The sequence below is a fragment of the Oncorhynchus clarkii genome, chromosome 12, assembly GCF_045791955.1.
Source record: "Oncorhynchus clarkii lewisi isolate Uvic-CL-2024 chromosome 12, UVic_Ocla_1.0, whole genome shotgun sequence".
Classification (NCBI taxonomy): domain Eukaryota; kingdom Metazoa; phylum Chordata; class Actinopteri; order Salmoniformes; family Salmonidae; genus Oncorhynchus; species Oncorhynchus clarkii.
The window spans coordinates 22,734,570-22,745,930 of record NC_092158.1 but is presented as its reverse complement, the minus strand read 5'-3'; the positions used below and the strand labels follow the sequence as shown (position 1 = coordinate 22,745,930).

General features: G+C 42.9%; 1 protein-coding gene across 2 annotated transcripts; it reads right to left on the bottom strand.

The window, feature by feature from the left end:
- Positions 1 to 464: 464 nt before the first annotated feature.
- Positions 465 to 9,443, bottom strand: LOC139422884 (BTB/POZ domain-containing adapter for CUL3-mediated RhoA degradation protein 3). 2 transcript variants are annotated; one of them, XM_071174327.1, is made up of 7 exons: positions 9,383 to 9,443; positions 4,686 to 4,899; positions 4,277 to 4,446; positions 4,049 to 4,135; positions 3,883 to 3,935; positions 2,789 to 2,984; positions 465 to 2,645 (listed from the first exon to the last, which is right to left on the bottom strand). In XM_071174327.1, exons 1-7 carry the CDS (start codon positions 9,398 to 9,400, stop codon positions 2,427 to 2,429), a joined length of 957 nt encoding a protein of 318 aa, XP_071030428.1. In that variant the 5' UTR covers positions 9,401 to 9,443; the 3' UTR covers positions 465 to 2,426. The 2 variants fall into 2 exon arrangements, with proteins under 2 accessions (XP_071030428.1, XP_071030429.1); XM_071174328.1 differs by lacking the exon at positions 9,383 to 9,443 and adding an exon at positions 8,900 to 9,340.
- Positions 9,444 to 11,361: the final 1,918 nt, after the last annotated feature.

The window sequence follows — 11,361 nt, the reverse complement described above, 5'->3', positions numbered from 1 at the left end:
ATCCCTTGCACTTGTCAAAGTAATGGACTGGGCAAATAATCTGATTCTACAAATTGAGGCATCTTGGGATTTATATCATAAATGAGAACCTGCATCCTCTCTAGAAGGGTTTGACATATTACCAAAACTCCAAGACCATTTCACAATTCCTTCATATTAACTGAAATCTCAACAAATGGTTCATACTGTGGAGAAAATCCCAAAGGAATTACGGGTGTTCCACTCTGCCAAAAACTTCACCTGTTATTAAGCTACACATCACCTACATGGGCTCAGTTGTGATTACTGTATTAGTGCTCATTTGTAAAATATGGTTCGTTTTTTGGGATATTTTCACTAGATTTTGTAGAGATAAACAATATGGCTAAAATAGTCAAACATTTATTTTGAAGCAATAGGCTGTGTCATCATTTGTATACTTTCTCACAAAGATGCTGTACCATATTTACATTAAAACCCACTAGTGTATTTATAAAAATCTTTATTGTAAGAAATGTTAAATACAGTGCAAAAGACAATCCTTTCCCAGGTAAAATAGTGTTAAATTGTGACATTATTTGCTGTCTGGATGTGCTTGGTTTAATCTCTTGCCATCGGTCTTCCAAACAAGTTGTCTTGTAACGTCGCCCTCAAAGAATTCTTGTAACAGGAAGCAATTAACATCCATTTAATTACACATCCAGCATCTCAAAAGGTTCTTTAGGATGCCAAAAAAATCATTAATCCATGACTACAGTATAAAAGGTGGGTGTATCCACACCACTTACAATTCAGGGGTGGGTTGTAACATATTGCACTGGGGTAAAGTTCCCCTAGGCAAATATCTAGGGTCAGCTTCCCAACCCTTATCCATTAGTGGGGGAAATACAAAACTGACCCAAGATCAGCATCTAGGGGTAACTTCAACAACTTAGCACACTTTCAGTGTCTTTGTACACAACACCCTCTGCTGGATGAAATGAGAACATACAGAAAATAGAAGAACCACATTTCTAAAACATGATAAAATACAGTTTGCATATTTGAAAAATTAAAGGAGAGCCGCACACTCTAGGAGCTCAGATGCAATAATTGAATAACCTAATATCCAACGTTTGGACAGACAATGTTCTACTCTGCTAGCCAGCACCTCGTATAAATAGGTACATTTCTTTCGCCTCTAGATACAGTTTGCATATCACCAATTCAAGCGAATGAATATATTTGTCCTTCACTCCAACCCCAGTCAATGCATTGAACGGCTGTGGGTGGAGCACTGTCTACATAAGGGTGCAAATGAAAAACTCACAAAAGCTCTGACAAAGGGCCTTGAGGACAATAAATAAAGCTTAATAAAGAACAGTCACACTAGCAAGAGCAGCGTGCAGGTTTCTTTTCTCTCTCACAAAACATCTCTAAAAACTGAAGTGGTAGGAAAAGGTATTGTTACACAGTGTATTACTATAATCACTGAAATACAATTGACCTGAACTAGCAACTCTGTGACAATACATGAACTTCCAAGCAATGTTGTAGTGACATGATAAAGTAAATCAGATTGTAAGCTGCACTAACACCCACAGACTTAAGGCACAAGACCACAGATTTAAGGCACCAGATCTCCTACTGGACATGTCAACATTCATACAAAGATGAGACATACAAAACATATGGAAATACAGGGGGTCAAATAAGTCTTCTTTGACCACTGATAAAAAGAACAGCTCTTATGGAGGGTTTAGAAAACACTGATACAGCCATTTGGGACAACACACAAACTAACACCCAAACCATGCTCTACTTAAGCAATAAGGCACGAGGGGGTGTGGTATATGGCCATATACCACAAACCCCTGAGGTGCTTTATTGCTATTATAAACTGGTTGCCAACGTAATTAGAGTAAAAATAAATGTTTTGTCATACCCGTGGTATACGGTTTGATATACCACGGCTGTCAGCCAATCAGCATTCAGGGCTCGAACCACCCAGTTTATAATCATGATTAGAGACTGGCAAAAGTTCATAAGTGGCTGTGATGCAGAAGCACAGAGGTCACTTGTGGTCAATGTCAAGGATATGAGATTACTTGTGGGTATTGTGTGATTGCACTTGTTCTCTGTCAGTGATGGGTAATAGTCACTGCAGATACTGACAATGTTGGTTGGCTTACTGGTGGCGATAATGTTGGTTGGCTGGTATAGTTAGTGGTGGCGATAATGTTGGTTGGCTGGTATAGTTAGTGGTGGCGATAATGTTGGTTGGCTGGTATAGTTAGTGGTGGCGATAATGTTGGTTGGCTGGTAGAGTTAGTGGTGGCGATAATGTTGGTTGGCTGGTATAGTTAGTGGTGGCGATAATGTTGGTTGGCTGGTATAGTTAGTGGTGGCGATAATGTTGGTTGGCTGGTAGAGTTAGTGGTGGCGATAATGTTGGTTGGCTGGTATAGTTACTGGTGGTGGTGGGTGCGGTCATCAGGGCGTTTGATGTGAATGCGTCGCACCCTCTCGATGAGTTCCCGTTCCTCGTCCTCATCCAGGTGATGGGATCGGCCTGCAGCGCCCCCTGTAGCCTCCAGTAGAGCGTTGTCTGGACCACGCCCGTCCTGAGACTCATACAGCAGGATGTTGAGTGTCTCCTCATAGATACGAGCCTCTGGGAACTCCACCTGAGGAAAGACTATACTGCTTCGACCACACTAGGTACAAATACAAGGTTTCTCACTGACAAGAGACTAGTCTATGCTTTTGCCAGAGCAAGCAACATTCATATCATACATTTTCTGTGTTCTTGCTGTGGGAAACCAATTACCTTGGTTTGCTTCTTCTCTGTGGCGTAGACTATGGAGGTACAGCACACCTCAGCGATCTTACGGCCCTGCCCATAGAACGACCAGCAGCAGATCTCATCCCCGATCACGTCCTTGATGAAGAGCACACGGCCGTTGAACCGCAGAGAGAGCTTGTCAAACAGCTCTATGTTTTTCAGCATGTTGTCATCGGAGTTGCTGTGAAAAGGTAATGACACCAGATGTTAATGTATGGTTGTCAATCGGTTTAAATCGCTATGCACGACTGCTCTGGGGGTTGATCACTTACATCTCGTGGTCTTGACTCTGATTTTCAGAATTGGGATGAAAAGTTTAACTTCATTAGCTGTTTGGATTCATATAATGCGGCCCGGCTTAATTGTTTCATCTGTTGGGAAGAATTACAACAAGTACCGCATGCTGTGTCTAGAGATGGCAGAAGAGGCTCAGGGACTGTTCTTAACCACTGCCAAGATGTGGTGGCTTTTCGTGCTCTTTTCAGCAGCTGTTGCATCACCCAGGTGGGTGCTACATGTTCCTCAATGGAGGACCGGGTCCTATGGAGGATACTGATAATGTTGGTTGGCTGGTATATAGATTGCAGTGTTACTGTAATTCCAAAAGTGTACATTCAGATTTTATTTTATTTTGTATATTTTTTGGTGGTGATAATGTTGGTTGGCTGGTATAGTTACTGGTGGTGATAATGTTGGTTGGCTTACTGGTGGTAAAAATCTGACCGTCGGAGAAGCAAATGTGGTGCACTGATGAAGAGCTCCGGGCCCGTTTGTCAGACTGTCTTTGGTACAGCCAGTGAGAAACATTGACGCTCCCTCCGCTGGAGCTACACTGTCTTTCCAATCCAAAGTGCCTCAACTCCCAGCCATTTAGCCAAAGCCAAATAGAAACATTTAATCTCCATCAATTTAAGTTGATTTGTTTCACTTTTTATGCACTTTTATATTATTTTCTGTAATGAAAAGTGCTATACAAGTTAAATAATTGATACAATCCCCTTCACACATACATTTAAGAAACACAGTGATGTGCTGATTATAAGTATTTTCCCCACAATCATATGCAATGTTTAGCTTGCCTGGTGTAAGAGTACTTGTTGTTGCTCCTGTTGTATAACAGCTTGACTGTGGGCTGTAATACAACATTAAAAGGCACAGAGGCAGTCAGTGTTGAGAAACAAACAGAATACAATATTGTGACATGTCTGTCTAATCATACATGTAAATTGTGATTTTTCTTTTAACCTTGTTGGAGGTAGATATGAGTCTCTGTTCTTCCTTTGATGAAGTGACCAAGGGCACTTTACAGAAGGGCTCATACATATCTTTGTTCTGAACGCATGGAGGAAAACAGGACACAAATAATTCAATGATGGCATGATGGGCCACACAAGCACACAGAGAAGGAGAGACACCAAGAGAGAGATTAATTACAGGTAAGTGTTTACAGTATGTTAAGGTGATGCACAATACCTGTAAGGCAGCATGGCACTCATCAGCTAACCCCTGCACCAGGTAATATTTGGCCTCTGCCAGGAGCTCTTCCACCTCTCTCCGGATCTCAGGCAGAGGTACAGCACCATCACGCAGGTAGTTCAGAATGGTCCCAAAGTGCTTCCCACACCTGTCAATAAGGATCCAGCCTGCAGCAGAGGACAGGGCTCATTACATTGAGAAGTGGCAGGGACAACAGAGTGGAGATAGTAGACTGTGCGTCTTCATATAGCGTCATCTCAGAAGACATGATGGGAGGCATGCAAGGGCAGCTAGCCTGGGAGAATCGTATCCTATGCAGCATGAAGGAACATGAAGTGCCAAGACTTGGCAGTGGACAAAGGTTTGGGAAACCCTTGGTGCAGTCAACCCATGTCATCATCAATACCTTCGCTGTCTGTGAGAACCTCCATCCTACCGCTGAACATGGCCTTGAGCATGGTGTCCTGCTTGGTGAGTGTCTGCATGGTGGTGTAGTAGAGCGCCCCGCCCACGTTCAGCTTCACATACTTCGAGCTGGGGCAGGAGCCCTTGAATGAGGTGGTACGGGTTGTAGCCGCAGGCAACGCCGAGCTCACCGCACTTACTCCTGACATCTCTTCCTGTGAGTCAAAACAGTCATTAGCTACAATGATGGACTTCACAGCTGATATCAATCAGGCACCCCAAATAAATTGCAAGTATTGCTTTCTGTGTTTAACTAACGTTAGTAGTTAGATTCCGTTAGCTAGCTAGTTAACATGAAATTGCCATAAGTAAACAAGAAAATGTTCACCCAGAGGCGGTGCTCCTAGTAGCCGAGGACTTTAATGCAGGGAAACTTAAATCAGTTTTACCACATTTTTATCAGCATGTTAAATGTGCAACCAGAGGGAAAAGAACTCTAGACCACCTATACTCCACACACAAAGATGCATACAAAGCTCTCCCTCGCCCTCCATTTGGCAAATCTGACCATAATTCCATTCTCCTCAATCCTGTTAGCAAGCAAAAATTAAAGCAGGAAGCACCCATGACTAGATCAACAAAAAAAAGTGGTCAAATGAAGCAGATGCTAAGCTACAGGACTGTTTTTCTAGCACAGACTGGAATATGTACTGGGATTCCTCCAATGGCATTGAGGAGTACACTACATCTGTCATTGACTTCATCAATAAGTGCATTGATGACGTCGTCCCCACAGTGACCGTACGTACATACCCCAACCAGAAACCATGGATTACAGGCAGCATCCACACTGAGCTAAAGGGTAGAGCTGCCGCTTTCAAGGAGCGGGACTCTAACCCGGAAGCTTATAAGAAATCCCGCTATGCCTTCTGACAAACCATTAAACAGGCAAAGCATCAATACAGGACTAAGATCGAGTTGTACTACACCGGCTCTGACGCTCGTCGGATGTGGCAGGGCCTGCAAACCATTACAGACTACAAAGGGAAGCACAACCGAGAGCTGCCCAGTGACACGACACGAGTGTGATCATGCTCTCCAGAGCCGATGTGAGTAAGACCTTTAGACAGGTCAACATTCAGACGGATTATCAGGACGTGTACTGCGAGCATGCGCTGACCAACTAGCAAGTGTCTTCACTGACATTTTCAACCTCTCCCTGTCCGATTGTGTAATAGCAACATGTTTTAAGCAGACCACCATAATGCCTTGCCAAAGCACACCATGACGGTCGTGAAGCGGGCACGACAAAATCTATTCCCCCTCAGGAGACTGAAAAGATTTGGCACGGGTCCTCAGATCCTCAAAAGGTGCTACAGCTGCACCATCGAGAGGATCCTGACTTATTGCATCACTGCCTGGTATGGCAACTGCTCTGCCTCCGACCGCAAGGCACTACAGAGGGTAGTGCGAACGGCCCAGTACATCGCTGGGTCCAAGCTTCCTGCCATCCAGGACCTCTATACCAGGCTGTGTCAGAGGAAGGCCCTAATAATTGTCAAAGACTCCCTCCCACCCTAGTCATAGACTGTTCTCTCTGCTACCACACGGCAAGCGGTACCGGAGCGCCAAGTCTAGGTCCAAGAGGCTTCTAAACAGCTTCTACACCCAAACCATAAGACTCCTGAACATCTAGTCAAATGGCTACCTAAACTATTTGCATTGACCCCCCCCCCCCTACACCACTCTGTTGTCATCTATGCATAGTCACTTTAATTAAATCTACCTACAGTGAGGGAAAAAAGTATTTGATCCCCTGCTGATTTTGTACATTTGCCCACTGACAAAGAAATGATCCGTCTATAATTTTAAATGGTAGGTTTATTTGAACAGTGAGAGACAGAATAACAAGAAAATCCAGAAAAACTCATGTCAAAAATGTTATAAATTGATTTGCATTTTAATGAGGGGAAATAAGTATTTGACCCCCTCTCAATCAGAAAGATCTCTGGCGCCCAGGTGTCTTTTATACAGGTAACGAGCTGAGATTAGGAGCACACTCTTAAAGGGGGCCACAGAAGCAATCAATCAATCAGATTCCAAACTCTCCACCATGGCCAAGACCAAAGAGCTCTCCAAGGATGTCAAGGACAAGATTGTAGACCTACACAAGGCTGGAATGGGCTACAAGACCATCGCCAAGCAGCTTGGTGAGAAGGTGACAACAGTTGGTGTGATTATTTGCAAATGGAAGAAACACAAAAGAACTGCTAATCTCCCTCGGCCTGGGGCTCCATGCAAGATCTCACCTCGTGGAGTTGCAATGATCATGAACGGTGAGAAATCAGCCCAGAATTACACGGGAGGATCTTGTCAATGATCTGAAGGCAGCGGGGACCATAGTCACCAAGAAAACAATTGGTAACACACTATGCCGTGAAGGACTGAAATCCTGCAGCGCCCGCAAGGTCCCCTTGCTCAAGAAAGCACATATACATGCCCGTCTGAAGTTTGCCAATGAACATCTGAATGATTCAGAGGACAACTGGGTGACAGTGTTGTGGTCAGATGAGACCAAAATGGAGCTCTTTGGCATTAACTCAACTCGCCGTGTTTGGAGGAGGAGGAATGCTGCCTACGACCCCAAGAACACCATCCTCACCGTCAAACATGGAGGTGGAAACATTATGCTTTGGGGGTGTTTTTCTGCTAAGGGGACAGGACAACCTCACCGCATCAAAGGGGCGATGGCCGGGGCCATGTACCGTCAATTCTTGGGTGAGAACCTCCTTCCCTCAGCCAGGGCATTGACAATGGGTCGTGGATGGGTATTCCAGCATGATAATGACCCAAAACACACGGCCAAGGCAACAAAGGAGTGGCTCAAGAAGAAGCACATTAAGGTCCTGGAGTGGCCTAGCCAGTCTTCAGACCTTAATCCCATAGAAAATCTGTGTAGGGAGCTGAAGGTTCAAGTTGCCAAACGTCAGCCTCGAAACCTTAATGACTTGGAGAAGATCTGCAAAGAGGAGTGGGACAAAATCCCTCCTGAGATGTGTGCAAACCTGGTGGCTGACTACAAGATACGTCTGACCTCTGATTGCCAACAAGGGTTTTGCCACTAAGTCATGTTTTGCAGAGGGGTCAAATACTTATTTCCCTCATTAAAATGCAAATCAATTTATAACATTGTTGACATGCGTTTTTCTGGATTTTTGTTGTTGTTATTCTGTCTCTCACTGTTCAAATAAACTTACCATAAATTATAGACTGATCATTTCTTTGTCAGTGGGCAAACGTACAAAATCAGTAGGGGATCAAATACTATTTTCCCTCACTGTTAATTAAATTAATCGGTGCCCTCGCTCATTGACTCTGTACCAGCACCCCCTGTGTATATATATATATATTTACTGCTGCTCTTTAATTACTTGTTACTTTTATCCGTATTTTTTGAAACTGCACTGTTTGTTAGGGGCTCATAAGTAAGCATTTCACTGGAAGGTCTACTACACCTGTTGTATTCGGCGCAGGTGACTAATACAATTTGATTTCGAACTTTTGATGACAGGCTAGCAGGTTAGACTTCAAAACCCATACATATGGGTGCCATCATAACTAGCTAGCTAGTTTGTTTGAAACTCAGTTTATAACAAGCCAAAAAATACAGAACAACCCCGGTTCTTAAACTAGGGTAATTAGTTAGCCAACAATAATATGGGGCCAATGACAAGTCTAACCTGCTAACGTTAGCTTGTCATCAAAAGTTCAAAGCCATTTCATGTTAACTAACGTTAGCTAGCAAGCGGAATCTAACTACTAGTTAAACACTGAAAGCAATACTTACACTACAGCTACTGAATAGTTATCTAGCCATTTATCTGGATCTAACTTGCTAACTCTGGTCTGGCTAGCTGACTTTATGTGAATGCTAGCTAGCCTTGAAAGCTCCTTTTTTAGGGACCTCCGCTAGCAAATCCATTGTTTTACCAAGACGGTTGGCCAGCTAGCTAGCTAAATTACATCGTTACTATCTGTGGTTCCAGGTTGTCAAGATTTCCCCTAGACAAAAGCCTAGCTAGCTACATCCTGTAGATTAACCGTTACATAGCTATCTAGTCGTGTGTGTACTTTAACATTATCTTAATTGTCGAATCGCCCAGTTACTAGTTAACGTTAGTTAGCCGGATATAAAAATACAACAAAAAAACGTACCATAGGACCCGGTCAGTCAGCCTGGAAACAAAGTTTGCTGGCTAGATCGTGTTAAATACAGACTTCTATGGTAAAGTTATATTGACGTTCGCACATTTTACTAATCGGGATGGAAACAGGATCACCCAAAAACTGAACTACCAAAAAAAAAAAAAAGAATCATACAACTTTCTGTTAAAAATAAAAACGAATCTGAGATGGGAGGGTGGCCCGTCTTCCGTCGCCAGTAGTCTACCACTTTCAAGTCTTAAATAGGCGTTTCTTAAAAAACGTTTCTGCCGCAGCCACAATAATGTACAGTTGTTTGACTTCTTTGAGACTGGAGCCGTACAGTTTATAATTGTGCCAATGAACGCCACAAAATCCAAGCCTGTCAGAAAATATTTACTACAGGCTGTGCTACATCCATCAACACTCTTTCAATTCCATCCGCATTCGATTGAACGCTCTAATGTATGCCACCTCAATCTCCTTCACCCTTACAAGGCACACCAGGAACATGATCCCCAACACAATTGCAAACCCGATCGTCCATCTATACACCATTCTTCAGCATACTCCGTCCGTCTGCACACACTTGAAACATGGCCAAATCCTTAAACATTTTTACAAAGCTGTATACATAACCAATCTTTGCGTAGGTAGGTGCTCTTTATAAAACATTAAAAAACAGGGCCGACAGACTTATTTGTCTCCATTCACCCAGCGGGTCAGACGCCGGGCACCAACCACAACAAGAATCCTCTTCAGGTATTCAACCTGAGCATCCGTCGTTACTCCTGAAAAGACTCCTTTGATGGGTGCTCTGTTTAAAGCACAATACTTCTGTTGTTCGGATTCTTGTGATGCCCACTGCAATCTTCCTCTTTTCTTCAGAAATATCATTAATCAAAATAAGACCACGCCTGGTCACTCTGATAGACAACTTTTCCCAGCGCATACTTCACATTTTCCAACACCTCAAACGGGTCTCCTACATATGCATCATTACCCAATAAACGCATCCCACCAAGAAACGATGTATTATCATTTATAAACGTATCCCACACTCCAATTTTAGACTATTCACTTTTCTGTTCAATTTTTAGACTGCTGCAGTAGTGATGCGTGGGTAAAAATCACAGAGGAAGCCAGAAAAAAAGCCATATTACTATCTGTGTTGTGATAAATGTGTTTGCTCTATAAATCCTGTTAATTCATATGCCCTGCGACAGTGATATATAGGCCTAAGGCTGAGACAATAAGACCATGGCAGAATAAATTCAACCACATCTTTGTTTTGCCACAAAACTGGATAGCAACCTCTGTCCGGTTCAGTCCACAAAGCATATTGCATGTAACAGACAGTTTATTTGTCCCGTTTTCGAGAAGACCCTCTCAGATGGAATGGATGTGGCCACTATGCAGTCTCCCTGTCATGACTTTAGTAAGCAGTGGGTAGACATAGGCCTTTTTCTTCCACCAGCTCAGAGGATCTGCAGATCTTTGGAGGGGCTCCTCCAAATAGGATCAGACCTCCATTATGGCATCTGCTGAGGGATTCCTTTGTGCTGCATCCCCAGTTGCTCTCTCATCAAACAGCATCCAAACAGCAGACGTATGTGGCACTACTGCTGGTGCTTCTACTCGTCTGATCCCTCTTCTTCCTGTTGTCCTGGTGCCTGAGCCAGCTGACTGCTGAGGCTGTCCCTCCCTGTTATTCCCTGCTGCTGAGGTTACTCAAATTGTACCTTTTGTAATGACCACCCAGAAATGGTGTTGCATCTTTTTTCTGGCATTGTATTCTTTTTCTGGCATTGAAAACTGTGTCAAGACATCAGTAGATTTATAATTGAACACATTTATGAAGATTTTACACTATTGTGGAGAGATGCACTGCTTGGATTCTTTACCTATGATAGAAATAAGCTGAAACAATTTGATGTAATTAATTAAATTATTCTTTTGGCCAGATTTCATATTCACAAATGTAAATTTACAAACAAAACACCACATTTTCTTACCTTACAAAAAGAAATGTAACTATATTTTAAGACAATTAAATACTCTACTAACAAAAAAGCTGTTAGAATTCTAAGTGTATGCATGTCCCTTAAGGTCCTTGTGTAATGTGATATTGTACCCCCTAGCCCAATTGTCCTTTGTATATTATTTATATATACTTGTGTTCCAACATGTACTTCATGTATTGATTTGTTGTTAGTAAAAAAATTAAATAAAAATAAAGTCCCAGAACTAGACAGAGGATGGCTCTTTGATGACCATGGGATGTTTAGCAGTAAACACGTAAGTTAAGGCCCTATCACTGAGTCCATTTATAAGGTCTGCTTCCGATTTTCTACCCTTCTCCAGAAGTGTGCACTTCCTTAGCATTTCGTTCACCTTATGCATTGTCAATTTCGTGTTGCAATGGCGCGCTGCTATGTAGCTGCAACGGCGCCATCTAATGGAGAAGTAGCAAC